Below are 25,362 nucleotides of genomic sequence, written 5' to 3'. Positions count from 1 at the left end.
GTTTGTGTGTCTGTGTATGTGTACTCTTGGAGGTCCACTGGATGAGCTTAGTGGGTGAGGTTACAGAGCTACAAAGCCACTCTACACCACTGTGCGGACAGGCGTTCTCAGGGCTGTGCGGGTATCCCTTTCAGAGCTATAAGTAGCAACTGGTGTGGGATTTCACCTCGCATGCTGCCTCACTACACCAGAGGCATCATGGGAAATGATACAGTAAACTAATTTCCCCGCTTTGGTCCTCGACTCTGGAGTGTGTGTGTGTCTTTATTCTTGTGTGGGAGAGTTTAAGTGACGGGAGTATTTATATGCTTTATCATCGAAATAATGAACGTGTCACTCATGACTCAAGAACCCAAATCACATTAAGTATCAGGATCAGGTCTTAATCACATCTGTGCTATAATTAAAATGATAAAACTCTGAACCTCCACAAGGGCAAAGTTTCACAAAGGAAGGGTCAAAAGATAAAACTCATTCTGCAACCAGTGTCATGTGTTTGAATCACACCCACACTTAGGGAGCATTTGGAAATAATCAAATTTGCTCTAGTTTTAACATCTTATGAACCCAACTTCCCCCTAAAATGTACTTATATCGTCTTCACTACCACTTTGTTTTAACTGTAAAGCAATAATTTGACATTTTGGGAAACACACTTATTCGCTTTCTTGCCACGAGTTAGATACTAAGATCAACACCACTCTCATGTCTGTACAGTAAATATGAAGCTAGAGCTAGCAGCCATTTAGGTAAGCTTAGCATAAGGAAACGAGTGGAAACAGCTAGCCTGGCTATGTGCAAAAGTCACAAAATCTGCCTACCAGCACCTCTAAAGCTCACTCATTAACATGTTATATCTTGTTTGTTTAAAGGTGCAATATAAGGGGCCAGCATATCACCAGAGTAACCGCTAACTGCTGCTAACAGAGCTGCCGTTAGCGAGAAAGTTCAGTTAAACTTACAGCTAGCGGTCGATTTAGCTGACTCTGTCCTAACTGGCTGTCAGGCTGTCAGCTCTTGAGGTACAAAATGGACATGGGTTAGCTGGTTAGCATGCTAACCTCAACATGTATCTCTGCAACACAATATATAGATGTCTTTGACATAAAGTCTTCACTGTTATTTAGGAATACTAAATAGCTTACCTTTAAGTTTCCCAAAAACTAAAGTGTAAATACAACAAGTTGCGGTTTAGCTAGGGGGTTATGTGCTGTGCTTAATCAGCGGAGAGTTGAAGTCACTGCTCCCCGCCAAGAAATAGTCCCACACTCAATCCTCATAAACCACTGGTTGTTTTTGGTAGAGGTTGGAAAGCTTGGTAGGATTTGGTGGGAAACCTTCAGAGATGCTGGTCGGCAGATTTTGTTACCTTTGTACAGAGCCAGGCTAACTGTTTCCCTCTGTTTCTAGTCATTGTGCTAAGCTAAGATAACGACTGCTGGCTGTAGCTTTAAATTTAGCACACAGACATGAGAGTGGTATCAATCTTCTCATCTGGCTCTCCACAAAGTACATCAGTTATTACTCTGGGTGGTAGGTCTAAAATATATCTCTGCAAGTATAAAGTGATTATAAGACGTCACTTATGATTTTAACCTCTGCCTTGTTTATTCTCTTTTCAACCTCTTGTGCCAATTCTGAGAACAACGAGATAGAAAAGGGAACATTTCTTTATTGAATTGATAAACCATTCTTTTAATAGAGAAACGTACGTTTTTACGGAGCACAGATGAAATTCACGGTCTTCTCTCTTTGTCTGTCTGTGTGCAGTGAGTGATATTATGGTGTGACACTGATGTTCAGTTTCCCTGCAGCATGCTCTTCGAGCATCGGGGCCTGTCCAGCGTTTTTACTCTGGTACAAAGCCCATAATGCACTGCCATGGGCATGCTCACACACCCATGCGTGAAACAAGAAAGGACACTTTTTTTCTGCAGCGTAGACGACTCAGCAGCAGCACCCAACCTAACGTCGGGGTTAACTCTTGCTTCCTGTGTGCTTGCCGCGCAGTGTGTTTTGACCTCGATGCCCTGGACTCCTGCTGGTTTTTCATTTTAGCCATCTGATCGGGGAATAGTTCCCATCTGGTGAAGGCAAATTACCTAGCTGGCAGCAGAAAAAAACAGCAGGAGGATGAAGAAGAACTGCTTTTGAATTCTACTTATTCCAAAAACCTAACATTTCACATTTCATATTAATGTCTTATTTTCCCCATATACTTATCTAATCTTGCTACATGGCTTCAGATTAAGTCTTAAAACAGCTTGAAGGGATGAATCAAGAGCTAGTAAAGATCAGAAACGTGGACACAGCACACATCTATGTAAAGGCTCACGTCAAACCCATCACCACACCATGCAGGTCTTAAAGAGACAGTGAAACAGAAAACACTGAGGCCATTTCATCCTCGTGATGTGACCACTGTCTCTTTAAGAAGTCACTAAAAGCACTCATTTTTTCCTGTTTACCTGGGCCTTTGGGTTCGGTTACCTCTAAAAGCATGTCATGCTTAGTTTCCGTGGCGTCTGTTGCCATGGTCACTGCACACCTTGGCTGTGGTGAGAGAAGAAGGAAGTGAGCGTGGGGATGCTGTTATCAGGGGGGTAAAAGTGGGAGCCTTTATAATATCAAGAGGAGAGACATGTGAGGGATCAGGAAAGGTGCATTGAATATTGACAGTGGTGCATGTCTTGCTTTTTATTTTTGCTCTCCGTCGCCTCTAGCATTCTCATCAAAAAGCTCGGCTTTGTCAGCTCTAGCAGAATGGCTCTTGGTGATCGGCCTGTCTGGGGCACGATAAAGCCTCTGCTGTTTTAAAAGCAAAACGAGCACTCTGAGGCCACTCTGTTGTGGCTCGAAATGGCGATAGTAAAATGTCAGCTGTACATGTGAAATGACAAGTGGTTTGGGTAATGCAGATAGCGCTGAAATTACAAATTAAAAAAAGACATGTTCACTTTCCGCAGGATGATTCGAGATCCCCAGCAGGAATAAGCACACAAACCACATGAACCACCTCGTATTTGCGTCGACAACCCACAGATTGCTTCCTGAACCCTGCGTCCTCGAGCACCTGTCTGCGGCGCGTCGGGCCGAGCCAGAGGTTTTCTGATGTACTGCGGGAAAATGTGTGTTGTGCGAAAAAGCACAAGCATCCGGAGCCGGCAATATAAAACCAGAGAGTGTGAGAGACAGTACTGAGAGAGAGGGAGAGGAGCCCTGCCGCCGTCTCCAGTGGGATCAGCATGCCGTGGGCTTCCTTCCTGAGGGGAACAGAGCCGGACAGACTCTCTCAGAAATGTCTCAACCCCTAAAAGGCTCTTTGTCCTGTCTGATTCCAGCCAGCGCAGAACAAGGAGCAAACAAGCATGTTTGGTAGTAGGGGTGTGTGAACACAGACAGAGAGTGTGTGTGGTGCGGAGAGAGACTGTGTGTGATTGTGTCTGCTGGTGTCAAGAGAGATATTGTTGATTCTTTTTGTTGTTTGTCTGTTTATTTACATGTTGGCTGCCGGTCCGAATGTTGAGCGAGTGTCTGACATGTTTTTTTTCTGTTGTGTGTTTACAGTCCTATTGCTGCAGACGACAGACTCGGGGAGCAGCTAGAGATGGGATGAGAGAAGCACGAGGAGCAGCCATGTGCTCTACAGAAGCAGAGAAATGCCTTTGACAAGGATACAGCTGCATCATAGTATGGCGGCGGCATCTCAGCGCTCTCTCATCATCATTTGATGGTGACACCGGCTCTGCACCAGAGCGGGCCTGACAACTACCAAAGTCCAACGGCATGGCTTAGTGTTGTAGCGTTTAAGTGCCATAACCTGACAGCACAAGTAGCTTGCTGACAAAGCAGACAGACGAAACGTGGTGGAGCAGTTTACCTATTTCAGCTGCACAGCTCGAGATAGCTGCGCACCAATGCAGTAAAACCTTAGGGAACATCGATCTGCCCTTTTGCACAAAGCTTGTTTTACCCAGGTGAACGTCGCCGCCGCCTCCACTGTGGCTTTGGGAGAAAACGGTGGAATAAATACAGAGACAAAACAGCAGGTTTGGGTTTGTTAGCTCTGTAAGCATCAGGTGCAGTCACAGGGACAGCATGGCGTGGAGGGTGACGGAGGAGAAGATGGATGAGGAAGCACTTTTAAACAGATGAACATGATCAGGATGGATGAAGTGACAATGACAAAACATGTGAATCTGTATCGCCAAAAGTACACGTTCACAATCACTGTTCATCATCTTGAAGTACATCTCCACCAACTGTACAAACTAAAGTGTGTTTACAGGTCTTGGGGACCATATCCACACCACACGGCGGCCATTTTCCTCTGACATCACGCTCAGTGCGGGGAGCTTGAATACCGTACTGCTGTCTTAAAGGTTTCGAGACATATCAACATAGGAAATGGAAGGGAAACAAGTTGTTGTCATTTTACCGCTTCCTGATCAATCAGCTACAAAAATGACTATGGATGGTGAAAATCCAGAGAGACATCGGGCCATATTTCAAGGTAAAACGACATATTTGATAACTCGTTAGCCAACAGCTAACGTTAGCATTCAACCACTTCCTAGCTAACATTACTGTTTGATGGTGTTACGCGATACGATAGGAAAGGCGTAAACTCACTCTAAAATATCAACACGCACATCTTGGACACATTTATTTAAGCCTGAGAGTAAAACACACCGGATGTAATCAAACAGTAATGTTAGCTAGGAAGTGGCTGAATGCTAACGTTAGCTAATGGCTTATCAACTATGTCTTTTGTTTTTTTTCTGTTTCGTGTAACGCGTATCAAACTGTAACGTTAGCTAGGAAGCTGTTAAATGCTAACATTAGCCATTTACGAAACGAAAGTAATGAGTTATTAAATGTGTTCATCCATCATTTTTTCAGTTGCTGATCAGTTGGCAAGTGGTATATTGATAACAATATCTCAGCATTCACTCACTCAGTTGCTACATTGCATTGTGGGTAATGTAGGTGCCAGGTTTTGAGAAACAGTCTCGCATTGCCATCCTATAACACTGTTGGACTCATTAAGGACAGTTTGACATCTGGTGCCTACATTACCCACAATGCAACTCAGCCACTGAGTGACATCACTAGAGGCAATTTACCAGATTACATGCAGCTTCCTCTGGAGCCACAAAAGGCTTTACACTACTTTTTCCCCCCCCCACATCTGCAGTAGTACTCCCCCGAGACCTGTAAACACACTTTCATGTGTAAAATTGGTGGAGTTCTCCTTTAACACAACAACGTGTCATCGACGCCTTTATCCCAGTCTCATTCTCCTCTGGTTTCCATGGCAATGTGTTAGCCAGAAGAGACAGACGCAACACAGATTCAAGTCACACAACAAACAGACTGAAATAGTTCGCTTGGCACACACACACTGCATGTGTTTCTTCTGCCAGGACAACAAGGGAGTGCACAAGTATATTTGTTGTTTCGCACACCTGACGTGCAAAAGTGGTAATTACGTATTGAGGATAAATATCAGACGTGCGGTGATTAATCATAACCTCCTCAGCCCGTCATATTGCTGTTGCAAAAGCTGTGAGTAAAGCAAGTCATGACATGCTGATGCGAAACTGATTAACCCCACAGTAATCCTGTTTACATACAAAAGATACTGGCATACAATAATTATTCTAACCGGTTCTGCTGTCTCACACATCATATTGCAGTCACAAATGCAACGCTACGCTCCCAGACTGGTTGGAAAGGAGGCCTTGATGCCACCAGCTGCTGCTGCTGGTGAGCCATCATTTTTGAATGAGAGTATAAAAAGAGCATCGTCGTCAGGAGGAGTGGGCGGTCCTGCTGGTGTCGACTGATGTTAAATCTATGTTTCTTTTAATAATTTTCACTGTGAAGTGAAGGCTTCCCCAGAATGTCTCTATCTCTATGGGAGATTGCCGAAATGAATACAAATCAAATACAGAAGATTCATGAAATGGATCATTCGTGTCACAATTCATTCAGCTTTCACAGTCTATAAACTGAGTCTCTCCATAGTCACAATACATCTGACATCAACTGGCTACGTATGTACGGGAGCCCTAAGCGGTCGTGGGTCAAATATATTATTTCCTCTGTTTTCCCGTGATAAAGAGTCACATTTTTTTTGTTTTCTCGAGATCACAAGTTACTTATTTCATTATCACAGAAAAACAAATGTTGTAAAGAGATAATAAGATAATTTTCTTGCGAAAACGATCGTTGTTATCCTGATGTAACGAGATAAATAACCCAATAACCCATCATGAGAAAACAAACAAAGTCTAACGTGTTTTAGATCAGCGGTGCCATGCCAGCATCTCGTTATCTCGGGGAAACAACATTTATTATTACATGATAATGATATAAACAAAGGTTGTTACCTCTAGAGAAAAAAATAATATTTCCTTATCTCTGGGAAGCGTAATTTGTAATTCTGTGATAATGACATGAATAACTTGTGATCTTGAGAAAACAAATAAGATTTTTTAAAACAAAGGTAACTATATGTTTGACCCATGACCATTTAAGGCTTCCGTACATATCAACTGATTGCAAAGCGTCAAATCAAAGTGTTTTTTTCACACTATTTATCAGTATTAAGTTATGGTTTGCTTTTTTATCAACTGAGCTGTTAGACTGACAACAACCTTGCTACAAGGACATTGATTTTCAGCACATCACAGACCCAGTTTTCACCAAAACACCTCCATATCTTCACGTTCTACCTCATTTTCATGCAGCTCACCTCCTCCCACCTTTGTGGCACGCAGCCTGTAACGGGGCACGAACGTGCCAAACAAGTGGGCAAAGCACCTACATGTGGTGACGCTGTTTGTGCTAAAGTTCACGCTGCCGTGAAAACGCACAGCCCCGTGTGTGTTAGTGAACAAGTTCAGCGTGTCAGACCCAACTCTACGTCAACTTCAATTACAGCTCAGATGTAATGTGTGACCGAGATTAAACCTGCCAGCATGCTTCTGCAGACCTGCTTGTTGGATGGTAGAATACACATACATACATCTGAATTAGGCGGGCTTTGTTGGACCGTTGTGGAAAAAAGACCAACAGTCTGACATTCGCGCCCGATTCATGCTGTGATTGGCCAGCTGTGTGGAGGTGAGAAACTTTCATTCACGACTATTTCTGTCGCTTTTCATGTAAACAACCATGTGCAACACTATGAATGCCTGTTTGGAAACATACGCCATTTTGAACAATACTGCGCCCCTCTCTGTCTGTGATGACTGTTTTTTTTTACTCTGCCTTCCGATCCTGCCTCAATTCTTAAACCAGAAGTAGCACACAAATATGTTGACTGACACCTTTCCTATTTCCAGGCGACAAGTTTGCCTTTCCGCTTTTTTCCCCCCATTCGAAATACGAATGTGCCAAAAACCGGCACAAACAGTAGAAAGCAGCATGGCAGCAAGTGACAATCCTACGGTGGTTTATTTTCATATATTTTACTTCTGTTTCTCCTACGAACTCAACGCCAAATAAACAACGTTCCAGCGCTGCTTATATGGAAACAGATGGAAAACTATTTATACACCAACAACCAGATCTGCAAAGTGCGTCATAGCATAGCACCGTAAAAGCGCTGAAATGTAGAGCAGATATAATATTTACCATACTCACCATCTTAGTTTAACTTATTAGGTCACAGAAGTCAGTACGATTCACCGCCTGGGGACCATAAATGTCTGTACTAAGGTTGAGGAGGTTTTGATCTTAAGCTTTAGAATAAGAAAAGCTAAGTTAAATTGTTGTGAGAAATAAAAAATGATGTGTCACAGTTAACGTGATGGACTGTAGTGCTGCTACACTCTTCATGGGCTCTCATTATGTTTCATCTTGGGACTGACTGAGTCCCGTGCGACCGTCGTTATTACCTGTCCAGTATAAAGCCTCATACCCGGCCCACCCCTAGTCTGTACAACATCTCACGGCAATCAATCCAGTAATTGTTGACATATTTCGGCCTTGACCAAAAGGGACAAACCCCCTGACTAAGTGACCTTACCATTCCTAACCAGGTTCGAGGTACCTAACAAACACCAGCGGTAGCTATCAGCACATTACTGGACAAAAAACAATCCAGACAACAAGCCTGCAGTGAACACTTATTTTATGAGTTATATAATGTTCAGCTTTTGCTCCACACATTATGCTGAAAGGTCTTCTTGGCATTTGTCTACTCTCTTGATGTCCACAGGGAGCGTGTGGAAAAACAATGGATTTTAGAGTGACACGCGACATGTATCACATGACCGTGGTTATATTTTCCACATTAGCTAACGGTTAACTAACCAAGTGTGCGAACCAACAATGACAGGCCTTCTTCTCTTTTCTGAGCGTCTCAAACACAAACACTGTCACTTGTGATATTCAAAGCTGTCACACATCGCAAGAATTTAAAGTGCAGTATTAGTTTTACACTTCACTAAATCACCCTGTAAAACACGAGCTGCTCAGACTTGTTTTGCACACCGAGAGTCAGAAAATACACACAATCAAACCCCGACAAACTATGCATGTGATCTACACCTAACATTTTCATCAACTTTCTGTATAAGAATGCCTTCTTACCGTCCTACAGCCGCTCTGTGTGCGAGGGTATCTATGAGCGTGTGGCCGTTCCACCTGCCTGCTGTCACTGTGGATCTAGGGCATTACCTGGAGTCAGGTGTCACATGCAGTGAGGCCTTAGATGTGTGCGAGTGTGTGTGAGTATGTGTGTGTGTGTGTGGGCGTACAAGAGCAGCATCCCTTGATGTTCCTGTATAGATGAAAATTTGATTGCTGTTCTGAGGCGCAGTCACGTACTGGGGAATGAGAGCTCGTGGCAGCGTGGGTTCACGAGTGCAGATGCATGTTAGAGCGGAGCACATGTACAGTGCGAGGGGAGGAGGAGGTGTGTCAGTGGGGATCAGGGTATAGTGTGAGCTCTGAGTGAGGAGAGATGGGCGTTCTCCTGTGTCTGTCCTGTTAGTGCTGCTGTGCTGAGGAGGCACAAAGTGACACTTTGTTTCTCCGCCAGAAAGCCAGTGCAGAGAACAGAGTGGCATTCATCATTCGGACTGGCTGATGCACACAAAGGCTTTCATTGTGGGTTAACAGTAACCGTGGACGCACATGTTTGATTAGAACGGTTTGTAATGTGGCGCACCACAACTGCTTGATGATGATTTTATGGTCACTGATGTGCGTTAAAACGATCTGAATACATCTGTAAGATCCTCATTTTATGGTCATATCAGTCTGATCTGGAATCATAATAGCCGTGCACATCAGCATATAGTGTCAGTGTGTAATAAGGCCGCCCCCCCTGGTTTTGGCAGCATCACACTGCAGTCTCTCAGGGATATGGTAATGATGAGGGCTTTACCAACCTGGATGCAGCCTACATTACAGCAGCACAGCTCTTCAAAGACAGACTGCTCTCTGACTGTCTCCGTGCAGAAATAGACCACCCCCCCCAGTAAAAGCAGCATCAACATGCTCTCACACAGATATTCAGACAGGAACACACTTTATGTGTGAGGAGGCCGGGAGCATCCACTTCCTGCTAGTCTCAATGATACCGAGGCAGCTACTGCACTTGACATGCGGTTCATGGAAATGAGAAGATGGAAACAACGCCCAGATCTGTTCACTTCTTTTCATACAGAAGTCTAAATGGCATGTTAAAGGTGCAATGTGTAAAACTATCAATAAAATGTGAAGAACGTCAGTTTTGACATTATGAAGTCGACATATTGTTTTGCAGAGACATCTACTGAAGGTAGCATGCTAGCCAGCTAGCTCCAGCCTGCTTTTTTTTTAAAACTAATATCATAGTCAAACGTGAATCATATTCATTTATTTAAATTATTATTTGTTTTTGCTGTTTTTGTTCTGTTGTTTTGTTTTTCCCTCTTCGGCCCTGTTGTTATTGCTCCTACAGTGTGTTTATTCTCTTTGCTCATTTGTCTTGACTAATTCCCCCTCTTGTTCTGTGCTTTGTCAAGTGTGTATGTTGGCCACTTGTATTGCACTATAAATAAATAAAAGTATATAAATTATTTTGCCATGACATAAAATAAACAAACCTACCTATTCGCAGTGGCAACCTACAGTATGCATCGTCACTCTGATGCCGTCTTGTTGTTTTGTTTGATTATATATCAAAACACTAAAACAAACCTTGACGTCAGTGGTATTTCCGAATACATAACAACCTATAGTATATTATTAAGAGCAGAGATGTGTTACATAAATGTGTATCAGCTTTCTGGGTGACCACACATCAGAAGAGTTGATGATAACTTGGACCATGGTGAATAATTAGGGCAGCCCTCGTAAGAAATTAAGTGGTCGGCTGTGATCTGTGATTACAGTTCTGTGCCTCAGATGAAGGCAGCACTGATACTAACACGATATCTGTCACACTGCATATATACAATACTGTACATAGTGTTGCTGGGTGATTATTACGTCTTGGTTTTGAGCATTTATGTCTATGTTTACCTAAAGGAGAAATATTAGGAGAAAATATAAATAGTGCTCATTTTCAGGCTCATAATTCGGTTCAAAACGCTCTGTTTAAGCTCCTGTCTAGGCCCCTCCTCCTGAATACCCAGTTGACTCTAATTGGTCAGCTCGCACACGCCTGAGCCAGCACCGCTTACTGTATCTCCGGTAAGCTCTGTCGTGCCTTTTTAGCTTACAGTTAGCGTCATTTCTACTGTGAATATAGGCACAAATTATGCAAATGTGTGACATGGTGACTTAGTGTGATGGGAAGAAGTCACAGAATTAAAGGCGGGACCACTGACGAGGCGTTTCAGGAGCAGTGTTTTGTGTGGGAGAGAGCTGGACTGGACGCTGCGGTGCTTCCAGCTCTGTTTGTCAAATGTGCGACAATGTGACTGTTAATCAATCGACATTAAAAACCTGCAGAAACAACAACGACGTGTCACTGTTCTTTGTCTGCCTTCCAGTGATTTAAAATCAAGCCCTGTCTTATCTGAGGTCAAGAGGGGTGATAAATGGCTCAAATAAAATGGATGCTGTCTGGCACCGCCGAGACACTCCACAGATGTCTCTGAAGAGACGCTCACTGGTCACCATTTGGATGCCGATGACATGAGAACTCAGTCAGACGATTGTTTACTGTGCAGCTCGGTGCATGTGAGTCCAAACCTTCAGGCTGAACATTGCAGTTCTTCATAAAACAGAGACAGTGATAGTGACGTAGTCTTTACTATGAGAGCCCTCACATATTCCTCCTGAAACACACACACACACACACCTCAACCATCAGTCCACAAACACGAACCAACACATCACACACCTTGCCTGTCAATCAGGTGCCGAAGCAGCCAACCAAACACCAGAAACCAGCCCCATAAATCCAACACCAGCAGCCTGTGAATTCATCTCTGGCCCACTGCCATATATTCTGTCTCAGCACACACACACACACACACACACACACACACACACACAGTCCACTGACGGTGACAGTAAACGCACCATTGATTTAAAAGCCTTTAAACGACGCGTGGAACAAAAAATAGATCCATAATTTACATTTTTTTTCCCTCGCACATGCAGGCAGGCCCGCACCATATGGCCTGTGCGTGGCTTTCCAGCTGACATTTCCAAAAGCTGTATTCTGTGTGTGTCTCTCTGTGTGTGTGTGTGTGTGTCGTTTGCGGGGAGATGGCTGTAGTGAAAGACCACATCAACATAGACCTAAAGGCACGGATCAATATGTAACAGTTAATGGCAGGTTAGTGGATGCTGCCGCACAGGGATTACAGTCTGTTACTTGCAGAGTAAAAAAAAAAAAGGCGCACGGAGAACAAAGAATCTGGCCTCTCATTCTCTCACATATTGTCACACATGAAATCCCAAAAACCATCTACTGGTGATGCATCACTCAAAACGATAAATAACGATTAATCACATTTCGGCCTGTTGACATCGGCGTTTGCGCATTTTGAGCCGGATGAAATTGCGAGTCCCAGCCCATTTACAGCGCGCGCGCACACACACACACACACACATCTGCGAAGGATGGAGCAGAAGATCTGAGCGGGTCAATGAGACAAATGAGAGGTGGGGGGGGGGGGGGGGGGGGGGGGGGGGGGGATACAGTGACAAGGTCATCAGCGTCGTGAAAATGGGAAAAAAAAACAACAGTGAGCACAAACACAATCGACATGGAAGAGAAGACCCCAGCACCTTGTGTCCGGTCTGAGCGCGGTCCCCTCCTCGCTCCCAGCTCCGGCTGCTGCTGCCGCTGCTCCGACCGCTTTTGTGTTGCTGATGCTGCGGGTGCCCGTCGGGGAGACGGCACGCACGGTCAAGTCCCGCACAGCTGCACGCGTGCGAGATGGAGGGAGAGGGAGGGTGTGGCTGCGAGAGAGATGGGCGAGCGGCGGCGGCGGTGGCGACACATGAGCAACGATGCGGGCACGTTACTGGGACGTAAGCGCGTGCCTTTCGGAAGTGTTAGGAAGGAAAAAGCGAGGAGCTGAATGGAAAAGACTGTAACCACCCCGAGGAATAGAAACACAGCGTGGAGCTGAAGGTGTTAATCCTGCTGGGATGTATTGTGTCTGTGCTGTAGTGTAGTGATGATGTCCCAGCTCTATTTATAAACCAGCACTGTGCACATTAGTCATCCTGCTCTGTATTTATGAGCTACAGTAACCAGTGTTTCAGCTCACACTGTATGACAATAGAGGGATCAGGCAGAGTAATCTCTAATTCACACATATACAGCATGTAGGCCATGGCTGACACACATGTGAGCACCTCAGAGCAGAGTCCAAAGTCATGCCATAAAAAGTTAATTGAGGAGCAAACTGAAAATATTAGTTTAAAGGCACTCTGCAGGATTTGTACATGAAATAAGTAAATACAGGCAGAGGGCAGGGTGCGGCAGGTACAGATGCTTCCAGTGGTTCACATGTGAGGATTGAGAGGGATTATAAACACATATCTGCATATAAATGAACGATAGGCAGAAAATGACTCGATTTTGGTATCGGATGAGTTCTGGTTTGTGTTAGCAGGCGGGCTTCGGTTGTTTGCAGGTAAACAGTCCGTGTGGAGCGCAAAAGAGGCAGAACACTGCAATCTCAGGAACCATCGGCTGTCGTCTGATGATGATTCAGCTGTTTATTAGTTTTCACTTTTAAATTCATCTACATTCATCTGCACAACATGGAAGAAAAGAGGGGAAAACACATTGCATCAGCATGTTTTTTTCCTTAAATGTAGATTTACTGTGTCTTCATCAGACCGGCGAAAAGAAAAAGAAGTCGCTGCCTGGATATTTGTTATTAGTTTTCCAGATATCTGCTGGATGGTCCCTTGGCACTAAATTCTTGTCTGATGATAGCTGATGGGTTGAGATCGGTATGATGCTAAACATTGTTATAATAATAATAATCCTGCATAGTATACCTTTAATTGATCAATTATAAGACCGTAGCTGTAGTAGACATCTTGGAGAGGAATCTTCTTTTCAGTTCAGCCTGTCTTCATCATACATAGAGACAGATGTTAGGCATCAATTTTCATAATCCATTACACTTTTGAGTCATTTCTCAAGCAAAAATGCCAAAAATAACCTATTTATCATTTGGGAGGCTCCTATTTGTTTTACATCACTCTTTGGGTTGTGCTGGCAGCTGGTCATAAAAAAAAAACAAGACACTGTAGTATTTTTCACATTTATTTCTAATTTCTACAAGGAATTAATTAAATCAAGAATGGATATAATAAATATAATAAAATGTTGCACAATAAAAAACATACAATCTATCAAATTGTCATTATTTATTTCATCATTTATTTCTCAGCATGAAAGTAAAGACACAGTCGGCCCTGAAGAAACCCGGCAGCTTGTTTTAGCTGCCAGGTCTTAAAACATGAACTAAGAATTAAGTTTTAACACATTCGACCTTATAAGCACAAGAAAGCAGAAAAATAGCTTCTACTTTTAAAACTCTGAAGATATCATTTTAACACGTGCCAAGACTTAGAACATTTTCCTGACAGATTACTGGCTAATGTATAAACTAACTGCTACAGGAAGTGTGAAAAGGATTAATAGCAGAATCTGGCATTTTTTCCAGGTTTATGCTAATAGGCTTTACAAACTTGAGGCTAAACATAGCCTCAAACGTAGCTTGCGTAACCAGCTAGTCCCAGCTACGCTGTCAAACTGATGTAACCTATATCTATAGACTGATCCTTTACTTTGAGGAGTTACAGGCCTAGTACTTCAATTCATTAGTAATTATCTCCTGTGCATTATCATTCATGAGAGGCTAAATACAAACAGTTTCAAAATGTGCTTTCAACTTTAATGTTTTGTGTTTGTTGAAGAAGTTGTTGGCCTCAGCAGGAAACGATGCAGAGGTTCAGATATCTTATCATCTTAATGGTGCAACATAAGATTGACTGGTGATCACATGCAGTGATTGCACAAAGGAGGTTTTGCATCATACTTCCGTGAGAAAAGGCGATGTGAGCTCATCGTTGACTGGAAGGATGGGTTGATGAGTCGAGCTGCTGCTGCTCCTCCACACCGAGAGGACTCTGGTTTCTGAAAGCTACTACAAGAACTGCACACAACTGGACAGTGTCTCAAAACGCGTCTTTAAACACAGTTCATCTGCAGCAAGTCTACAAAAAACATGTCAAACTTTGGCTATAAGGACCAGGGGATCTTTGAGAGTCCCCTGAGTCATGGCTTCAAACCCTAAATGCATTAGCTGCACTACATCTCCCAGCTGGCATGGGGAGGGGGGACTTCAGGATCCCTCAGGGAGGAGGTGCTGAGGACAAGCCTGTACACAGCACCTCCTTCTGCATGGCCTGTTGTAAACAATACACACACAGAGAGGCAGAAACCTCTCTGGCTGTAAATATACCTACACTGAGGCACTTCTCGAAAACTAAATCCACTCACAAGATTTGATTTTACTGTATTTCGTGCATGCATCGGGAAGATTTTATTTTGAAAATACCAACCGGACGTGTTTGTGCTATTATTCTAGTTACGTTAGTGTCATGTGTTCGACTTAATCCTGTAATCGATAGTTAATCTTCACGGAGACAGATTATTGAATGTAAATATGTTTTGGTCACTTTAATTCATTTTAACTCGGAACGTGTTCGCTCGAAGCTGTTTTATTTTGACAGCCCGAACGGAAGTGGCTGTCTCGACGCTCGCGGCTTTGACGCAGTTTCCAAAGTTTAACTATGGGTACGTGGTAGGTAACCATCGCTCCCGTCTCTTACGCAGTAACGGTGGTTCGCTGTGGACTTTTAAACAGAGCTAACAGGTACCGAACAACAGAACCGGGACGCGACATGCTGCCCCGCCGGCAGGACTACGGGCTGAAGCGGAGCGGAGGAGCTCGCGGCGGCTCGGTGATAAACTTTAGGACCACGGTGAACTCCGGCTCCGGCCGCCGCAGCTCCGCCGTGCTGCCGTCGGTGCTAACCTTCCTGGTGATCGTAGCATCCGGAGGCCTGCTGCTCATGATAGAGAAAGGAATGCTGAACAGCATGGAGACGCCTCCACCCAGGGGCAGCGGCAGGCGGCTGGACTTCATGCGGCAGGTCGGGAGGAACAGCCCGGCTGCTGTGGACGTGGAGTCCCAGGTAGAGTCGCGTCGTGGAGGAGCTGCTGGAGGGTGTTTTTAAATAGGTCCAGTGTGACCAGCTGAGATTTAAAGATCTGTCTTAAGATTTTCTTTAGAGTAGGTAACAAAAGGGCAAAACACCACACCCCACCGAAGTCTCTCCTCCACACACACGCGTGTCACTTTGATTTAAAAGTTCCTGTGAGGCTTAAAAGTGAGACTGCCATTTTCCATTTTCCAGTGTGTGTATTGTTTATTCACACTCTCTCCTTTTTTTCCCCCCAAACATCTGCTCACTTCAGAGCAGAGGCTGGGAAATCATAACACGAGCCAGTTTCCCCTAAATACAACTTAGGTCATTTAAAGGAGAAGTTCACCCAACAATGAAAATCCAGTCATCGCCTTCTCACTCTCGTGCTGATTGATGGGAAGCTGGGTCAAGTTTCGTGGTTTTGAAAGACATTTCTGGAGCTGCACAGCAAAACAGCGACGCAGCATTCTCCGAAACAACTGAAGTAGATGGGGAAAAACAAGCCTCCACCTACTTCACCTGCAAAGCTGTTTTGCTGTGAAGCTCTAGAAATGTTTTGTGAAGCACCAAACTCATCCTGACTTTTTAATCAGCATGGGGGCAAGTACATAATGACTGAATTTATTTCATTTTTGGGTGAACTTGTCCTTTAATTAGACCCTCTCTGCCTGATAAACATCGACAAAGTCCATGTTTGTAGACTTTCTGTCATGACGCGTAATCCCAAACCCAAGCTGACCTAACTCTGATGACCTCGTTATGACAAACTCAGGGTTATTTTCTATGACCTGACATGACACATCTGTTTTCACATGCCAAGTGGTGCAAAATGTGTGATAAATTGGTGGAATGCACTTTTAAAAGTCATTCATTTGCATTCACATTTAGATCCTCCAGGAGATCCGTAACCGGACCATCAGGACCATGTGCAGCCAGAAGAACATGCCCCGCAGCATCTGGTCCCTGAGCCCCCTGCAGAGGAAGACGCTGCTGCAGCACGTCCTGGTGAACGACCAGTACCACTTCCTCTACTGCTACGTCCCCAAGGTGGCCTGCTCCAACTGGAAGAGGGTGCTGAAGGTTCTGAGCGGAGCTCTGGAAAACGTGGACGTCAACATCAAGATGAACCATCAAAGCGACCTTCTGTTTTTGTCCTCTCTCAAGCCCGAGGAGATCCGCTACCGCCTCAAGCACTACTTCAAGTTCATGTTTGTGCGGGAGCCCATGGAGCGCCTGCTGTCTGCGTACAGGAACAAGTTCGGAGAGATTCAGTCCTACCAGAAAAAGTACGGCGTGGAGATCATAAAGCGGTACAGAAAAGGTCGGGCTAAGGACGCCGCTGTTACAGGAGATGACGTGACCTTTGCAGAGTTCGTCCATTACTTGCTGGATGAGGACGTGGAGCGCATGAATGAGCACTGGATGCCAATGTACAACTTATGCCAACCCTGTGCTGTGAACTATGACTTCATCGGCTCCCACGAGCAGCTCGAGAGCGATGCAGAGTTCGTGCTGCAGCGCATCGGAGCGCCTCCTTATGTTCACTTCCCAGAGAGGCAAACGTGGTACAAGCCGGTCACCACGGAGACGTTACACTATTACCTGTGCAGCTTACCTCAGAAGCTGCTGAGGGAACTGCTGCCCAAATACATTTTAGACTTTTCCCTCTTCACGTATCCTCTCCCCAACACAACCACTGAACACTGCCGGCATTAAACGTGCGATGTTTTATAGCTCTGAGATTATTTTTGATAGAGAATCATTTGTACTATTTTTTATTCCTAGGGAACAAACAGTATTTTGATAGCTGTTACACATTTGTACTTGAGCTGTTCGATTATCATCGCAACATGCTGATTATTGGACGAGACAGAGACTTCAAAACCACTAAAGCTTGAAATCAGCTGCAGACAAAAGAAAAAAAAAATCACTGTGTCCAATTTCAACATGTACCTGTCAAGCACTGTTACAGTAACTCAACCGATTCAGTATACATTGATGGAAATGTACCAAACATTGTATTTTGCTTGTTCCTTCATTTACACATAGAGAGGGTAAAGGGTTAATGTCTTCGGAGGGCATTTGGTGGTTTAGCAGGCTAAAACACACACCATGTATTCACAGGGTTGTTGGGTTTAAATCAAGCTTGTGTTCCTTTTTGTTTTATGTCACAGCCTCTCCTTCACTTTGGACTGTTCACTTTGTAATAAAACACAAGTTCAAGTTTTGTGATATACATCACAGCATGTTCTGTAATGTGTGTTGCTTTATTTTGTGAATAATTTAATAATTTAAACATCGTTAAAAAACATGAATATTAAGCATAATACACGTAACCACAGGGCTGAACGAACACTTATTGTTGCCAAGAACCAAATGAATTCTCGAAGCTGAATCCTAATTTGTTCAAACACTGTAATGTCGATGAGAAGTTGAAAAAAGAAAACTCAGTTCAAGTGTTAGCACTGTCATTGAAGAGCTGGCATGATTTAATCCTGAGCGCCTCAGGCTGGACGTATGCTAAAGGCTAGCTAATGCTGAGGCTTATGGAGGGTGTAACAATTCATGTCCAGACTCAAGACTTCAAGCATGAGCTTCTAGTGGTTTCTGACTCACTCATCGACGCCTTCATTTGTCTGTCTCTCCAGTAGTTAATCCTTGAAGCTCACACTTCTGGAAAGAGAAAGAAAAGAGAAGTTTTTGGTGAATTTTTAAAAATAGTTCTGACTCCAAAAGTTATTCCCAGACTTTCAAAAGAAATATTCGTGAAAAATCAGTTTCATCATTTTCATGTCCAAATCGTTACCTGTCTGCTGACTTGTCAGTGGAGCGGTTAAGAGTTCGGAGGATGGAGCGGTCTGGGGAGATGTGATGAGAACTGCCGGAGGAGCTGAGGGGCAGCGAAGTCTGCAGGGGCGAGAACGACATGCCCTGTCTGCGCATCTCCTGAACTGCCCTTTCACTGAGGACACGGAGACAATCGACAAGGTCAAAATCCACTTTATGAGCCCTCACTACGCTGTTAAAACTGTATGAATACAACATGTATTAAAGCTGTACATACTTGGGTAATTAGTGTAAAAGTTTTCATAATCAATTGCGTAACTTTTTAAAGCGAAAACGTCAGAAAATCACTGCATCCAGCTCCAATAATGTGAATATTTGTGTATTACCAGACTTTGCTGGTTCACAGTAAACTGGCGCATTTTCAGTAATGTCACTACCCTGACGATAGCTTATCCAAAGAGCAAACATTGAGAAAGTTTGTTTTTTCAGCCAAGTGAGAAACTAGACACACTTGTGAAAATCTAGTTTGTGAGTTTTGGTTCCACTCCATTAAATGATTTGTGTCCTGGGAAGAGTTGAAAAGTCTGCGTCAGTGTAAATACCAACAGCTGTTCAGCTCACCGTTCAAAGCGTTCAGTGGTCAACTGTCTTTTCAGGACGTCCATCTCTGTCTGCAGCTGAGAGACTTTGCCGCGGAGCTGGGACGCCTCCCTGAAATGCTCCGCACTGAGAGTATTCACACACACACGCAAACAAGTCAACCATTTGAAAAGAAAAACATTTTATTCAAGTCGAACACTTAAAGCAAAAGAACTGAACTGTTTTTGTTTACGTTTTGCTGTCAGCCAGGGTCAGCCTATCACGGAGGACCTTCAGCTCTGACTGTCTCTCACTGGCTGTCAGGTGGGTTTGAAACTCCTTCTGCCGATTGGTGGAGAGCAGCGTTTCCAGGTTGCGGACAGTCAGCCTCTCACTGGCCAGCTGTTTTTTCAGCAGCTCTGCTTCAGACTGAACATCCTCCAGTTCTCCTGTGACCTAGAAAACACACAATTATTTAAAGAAAGAATTAATAACTGCTGCTGCTCGTGAAAAAACCTACAACTTAAGTGTCTTCAGGCCTCACCCTCTCTAGATCCATCCTCCTGGAGGTGAGCTGACGTGATGTGAGCTCCTTGCCAGAGTCAAGTTTTACACAGAGCTCCCTGACAGATGCCAGATCTGAGAGGAGAGCGGCCTTCTCCTCCTGGGCTTTATGTAGCTCCTCCTCCAGCCGGGACATCCCACGCACCAGCGAGGATACTTGGGCCTCGTAAGCCTGCAGGGCCTGTGCATGCTTGGGAAACAGCAGGGTGAGAGGTACAATAGTCACACACTAAAGACAAACATCTCAGTGTTTCAGTATACTGTATATTCTTACATTATTGGCGTGTCTGCTGGTCCTTTAAAGTCTTAATTTCTGTTTTATCTCACCTGTTGGATCTCTCTCTCCTGCTGGCCGACAGTATCTCTGAGGTGTCTGCGCTCCGTGTCCGAAGAGAGCAGCTCCAGGCGGATGGAGCTATTGAGGCCTTCAGCCTGCTGCAGCTTCTGCTCCCGCTCCTCCACCTCAGAGTGGGCCATCCTGAAACGATCCAGCAGGTCCCTGTTCTCCTGCTCCTGTGGGTCAACACTTAACAGTCAGCTATATCAGAGTATCAACCACGTAGAGCCTGAAACAGCTACAGGGGTTACTCTTGCCTTTGTAGCCATCAGCTTCTCTATCCTGGACACTTCGGAAATGTAAGTGTGGACCCTCAACTTCAGTTCATCCTTCTCATGCAAAGCCTCCTCCATCTCCACATGTACGGCCTGCACAGACAGACAGTGGAAACACAACAGAAGCTGCTGTTATTCCTTCATTGCTTCCTTCATTTTCTTCATATGTGACACAGAAGAAACGCCAACGTACTTGGTTCTCTCTGGTCATTGTGGCCAGGTCATCCTGCAGCCTCCTGTTCTCTCTGATTGTGATTTCTTTGTCTCTCCTGAGTGCAGCCAGCTCCTCCTGACAGGCGTCCATCTGTCTCCTCAGGCTGGTGATCTCCCTCTCACGGCTGTTCAACGCCCCCTGCAGCTGACTGCCAGGATCACACATTGACATCACAGCAAGAAATCAGCCACATCAGCTTATTGAGAGGAACTTGTGATATTTGAATATCTATTTTATACTCACGCCAGTGAGTTGTCCATGTTTGTGACTGTGAGTCTCACTTCTTTAAGGGTCTGTTCCTGTGTAAATGTCAAAGAATCATAGTTCATTAATTCTCTTTAAGTCATTGTTCAGTTACATTTCAAAGGACAGGTTCACATTTTGTCTATCTTAACACAGTTTTCACATGTCTATATGTACAGTGAAGGAGTCACTGGTATTTGTAGTCATTCCTTCCATCCACACTGGCCACAAGGAGATCCCTTACATGTTATTACAATGTAAGTGATGGGGGGACTTGTCGCGATGGTAATCTTGATGAACTTTGCTGGTTGTTACTACCTTTTTAGCAGTTTCCTCCTCGAGAACAACCAGTTTTTCAGTCTTCTGATCCACCTCATCCTGCAGAGTGTCTTTCTCTCTATCCAGGGCAGAGATAGACTTGTGAAGAACAGCCACTTCCTCTTTGTGCCTGGAACCGTGCTGACTCAGCTCTCCTGTCAGACAGAACAAAAATCAAGCGAGCAGTCGAGCAGCCACAGAAGAAAACACTACAACACACTACAACACTACCAGATATTCACCTATTCTCTCCTCCAGTTTCTCAATCTGCTCATGAGCAGCATGCAGCTCGTTCATCTTCACAGACAGCCTGTGTTGTGTATCAGACAGTGACTGCTCCATCTGCTCCTGTAGCAGCCTTAAGAGAGACGAAATCCATCAGCCTTTTTACACGCCGTTAACAACCTCAACAACCCCTGATTCATGTGTTCAACACACCTTTTGGCAGCAGAACAATGAGGGAACCCTTTAAGAAAACCTCAGCAGTCTAAGTGTAAACTGAGGATACGTATTACACATCAATGTTTCGTAATCATATTATTCATTTTCCACATTTCTATTCGCCATCTTATCAACACAAACCTCAGAGCATTAGACTCCGCCCTCTGCTGTGCGACCTCCTCTGCGTTCTGGACCAGAACAGCAGATCGAGTCTTCAGCTCCTCCTCCGCAGCCTCCCTGTTCTCCTTCAGCAGACACACCTGTGAGAGCAGCTCCAGCCTCTCCCGCTCCAACTACACACCAAAAACACACAATGTGCCAGGTAAAGGAAGGGACCAGAGTAACAGTAGTGACCATTACACAATAACCGCGTCCTTACACTCTTAACGGCATTCTCCAGGTCGAGAATCCTCCTGTCCTCCACCTGTCTGTCTGTGAGAGCTGAAGTCTGGGCAACCTGCAAAAGGTTTGGCTAGTCAACATGAACATGCTAACAAAAGATAACAACTGACTACTACTGACTGAGTATATATACTATACTTCGACAAGAGTATTTTTCTTTTGACTTACCTTTAATCTCCCCATCAGTGTGTCTCTTTCAACACTCATCTGCTCAATTTTAATTTCTGCCTCTTTAATTTCCTCCTTCAGTTTCAAGAGGTCAGCTGACACGTCAGTGCTTCGGGCCAGCTTCAAGTCCTCTTGAGCCTAAGTGGACAAAAAAACGTTTGGTCCTCAGAAGTGTAAGATAAGCTGTTTCCAGCTGGTGTGACGCTGTTTCTAAAACTTACCTGTATAAACAGCGTTTTGAAACGGTCTCTCTCAGCGCTGAGGGCCTTCACGTTGTCCTGGATATCCTCCATTTGTGCCTCAAAGTCCAACAGAACAGCCTTCAGCTCGTCTCTTTCCTTTACTAAAAGAAGCAGTTCTGTCTCTGCAACGCCTCCCTGAAAATTTAAGGACATTATATAATTTTTGCATCACTTTTATGTCCTGAAAACATGTTATGTTATTCTCTTACCCTTGTTACTTTGGACCGAGGACTCCTGCCCCGGTCTGGACTACGACTGGGGCTTAAATCCAGCCCACCAGCCCCTCGGGCTCTTTTGTAGCGCTCTGCCTCCTGGCGATAATAATCCCTCTCCTCTTCCAGACTCTTGACAAACGCATCCAGCCGCGATGGGGAGCGTTCCCTTCCACAAACACCATGTTTAGCCTGCATCGTCTCCAACTCCAGCACCAGGTCTTTGTCTAGAAAACAACAACGAGTCAGTAATACCTAAATGTCAACAATGTAAAGCTGCTATGCGAAAAGGGTTCAGCCACACTGCTTCTTACCAGCTGCCATCATTTTCTCCATTTTGTCCTGCAGCCTGATTTTCTCCTCCTCCAGGAAATTCACCAGTCCCTCCATTTTCTCATTCTGCTCTTTGAGCTCCAGCAGCTGGTCTCTAAGTCGGTCTTTTTCAAAGTCACCTTCAGACTGCTCCTGAATTCAATCATTTCCAACAGATTATGTAAAAACTGCCACAGAACAGAACAAAGAAATATAATACGTAATGAATGTGCGTACCCTTCTTGTTTTGGTGATAATATCCTCCAAGTCTTCAATTATTTTATGCTGCCTTTGAATTTCTTTCTGTTGAGAAAAGAGGTTTGTTTTCATTACCCCCTAGTCACACTTTGCTACCCAACACGCAGCCTGTGAAGTCTTTCTTTTCCACTTTCTCATATTCTTACTTTAGCTTCTTGCAGTTCCATGTCAGCAGTTTCCAACACAAGCTCCTTGTCCATCTCCAGCCGCTTGGCGAGGTCGTCTATATGCGTCAGCTCTTCGCACAGCTCCAGGTTCTTTAGAGACAGATTGGCCACTTCGGTGGAGGCGTCCTTCTTCTTCTGCTGCAGTCCCTGCACCTTCTGTTCCAGTGTCCTGTTGGTCTCCTGCAGGTACTCAATCTGTATAAGAGAGAGCAGAAGTTTACAGTCACCACACAAGTTAGGCCCTCTGTGTATTTATGCATTCATAAGTCAGGGTAAATATGCTTGCCTGAAGGTTAAGATGGGCGATCAGTTTCTCGTTGCTGATGTTCTGAGCCTCGAGGGAAATTACATCATGAGGTCGTCCTCCTTGAAGAGCACGATTCAGACGGTCGATCTCTTTGTCTCTCTCCTCCACCTGAAAGAGGAGAAACCATTGTTTCACCTCTGTAATAACATTGAACAAGTCATAGTTTAAACGCTTCCAGTTCATTTACTTCTCACCTGTGTGTTTAAGTGTTTGATATATTCTTGAGCATTTTCCAGGTCTAGTTTGACCTTTATGATGTCTTCCTGTAGCTCATGAATCCTACAGATAAAAATATACAGTTGTTCATACAGCCGCTAAGGAAACGCAGGCATCTACAGTCGAATCGACACATCCATTAAGGGAGTTGCCGATTCGGACAATAATACGGTTTCGCTGTCACAAAAGAAAACAAACCTTCCATCTGCCAGCTGCAGCAGGTCAGCTACATACGGATCATCAGGCTGCGACACAGGATAAGCTGGTGTAAAGGACGGAGGTATGAGCTCATCAATCTGCATCCTCTGGCGTCTGAAAGGGATGCTGCGCTTCTTTCCACCTGTGTCAGAGAGGAAAGGAGGAGTTGAAAATAAAATGGACCAATTTCAATGTGTCGTAACAGAGCTGAGGTCAAAACTGCGGCATTACCTGGCGTCTGCACCACAGCTTGCATGTTCTTCTCCTGCAGCTGTTGGATGCGCTCAGCTTTGGCCTTGCTGTCCTTCTCCAAGCAGCGAACTTTGTGCACATACTGATTGTTCAAGAACTTCAAGTCAGATGACTCGTGGTCCAGTTTTCTGATGTGGGTCTTGAGCTCTGAAACAAGACGAGACTGTGTGAAGTTATCATAAGCACCATGCTGGTGGGAAGGAGGATGAGGGCATCAGGGTTTACCTCTGCTGACACGGTCCTTCTCCTCCTTCAGCTTGAGGAGCTCCTGGTGCAGCTCGTTGTTCTCCCTGACAGCCCGGGCGTTCTCTGCCCTGTACGGCTCCAGGAGGGCATCAAAGTTCCTGCTCTCCTTCTCAGTCTTCCCTGCTGACAGCTTGGCATTGCGCAGGCTTTCAGTTGTGTGAACCAGGTCACTGTGACACAGAGGAAGACATGCATCATCTCATCTCATCAACTTTGGGTAAGGCATTAAGGGCAGCAGGTGCAGGGAGGCTCAAGGCTTCACCTGAAGAGTTTCTCCACTAGTGGCAGTGACTCTATCCCCAGTGTCTGTCGGTAGCCCAGCTGGTCCAGACGCTTCCTCAAATTGATGAATTTCCTCTCTGCGCTGCTGTTCATGGCTGTGATATGGGCTCTGACACAACACAGCGAGGGTCACGTTAGATACAATAGGCTTGAATAACCAACGTCATTTGTTTTCGCTAGTCGCTAACTGTACGCTAGCTAACCTACAGTTAAGGTTAGTGCGGTATTTGATGGTAGCTAACGTCACGTAGCTAGCTTACAGGCTAATAAGTCAACATTAGCTTCACGTGTTGTTAACTATTAACTAGCATTACCTGATATGTGATAACAAGTAGCATTAGCCGGCTAGTTAGCACTGTTTGGCTACAGTTAACCTGTTAGCTAGCTAGCGTTAAATCTCAAGTTTGCCTCAACTTACCGCAGAGACGCAGCTTTCCTGACAGCTAGCGTGACTAACGTCAACTTGGCGCTACATAACCGACACACACGCCTCGCTCGGACCACTAACTTGCATCACAAGTTTATCAGTGGCATCTCATGTTGTTTTTCGTTAAAAGTTAAATGATTAACAACTCGTAAAGTAACATGTTTCCGCGGTAAAGATGTTTGAAAAGAGCGCCGATGGTCTCCGCTTTGGATTCGT

At 44.6% G+C, this 25,362-nt stretch overlaps 2 protein-coding genes across 2 annotated transcripts; one reads left to right on the top strand and one right to left on the bottom strand.

The window, feature by feature from the left end:
• The first annotated feature begins 15,267 nt into the window (after positions 1–15,267).
• chst14 (carbohydrate (N-acetylgalactosamine 4-0) sulfotransferase 14) lies at positions 15,268–17,945 on the top strand. The gene is made up of 2 exons (XM_073476958.1): positions 15,268–15,687; positions 16,588–17,945. The coding sequence occupies exons 1-2, from the start codon at positions 15,394–15,396 to the stop codon at positions 17,413–17,415; spliced, it is 1,122 nt and encodes a 373-aa protein (XP_073333059.1). The 5' UTR covers positions 15,268–15,393; the 3' UTR covers positions 17,416–17,945.
• Positions 17,946–18,501: 556 nt separating this feature from the next.
• Positions 18,502–25,362, bottom strand: cep135 (centrosomal protein 135). Its single transcript, XM_073476959.1, has 25 exons — positions 25,138–25,362; positions 24,700–24,828; positions 24,417–24,607; positions 24,171–24,338; positions 23,940–24,081; positions 23,720–23,804; positions 23,505–23,633; positions 23,198–23,413; positions 23,031–23,096; positions 22,796–22,946; positions 22,479–22,708; positions 22,249–22,404; positions 22,028–22,165; positions 21,837–21,914; positions 21,599–21,750; positions 21,259–21,374; positions 21,017–21,171; positions 20,699–20,754; positions 20,435–20,603; positions 20,224–20,334; positions 19,957–20,142; positions 19,610–19,819; positions 19,319–19,521; positions 19,108–19,212; positions 18,502–18,661 (listed from the first exon to the last, which is right to left on the bottom strand). The coding sequence occupies exons 2-25, from the start codon at positions 24,810–24,812 to the stop codon at positions 18,502–18,504; spliced, it is 3,486 nt and encodes a 1,161-aa protein (XP_073333060.1). The 5' UTR covers positions 24,813–24,828; positions 25,138–25,362.

The sequence above is a fragment of the Pagrus major genome, chromosome 11 (assembly GCF_040436345.1).
Source record: "Pagrus major chromosome 11, Pma_NU_1.0".
NCBI classification, from domain to species: Eukaryota; Metazoa; Chordata; class Actinopteri; order Spariformes; family Sparidae; genus Pagrus; species Pagrus major.
This window is presented reverse-complemented; position numbering and strand designations above follow the sequence as displayed.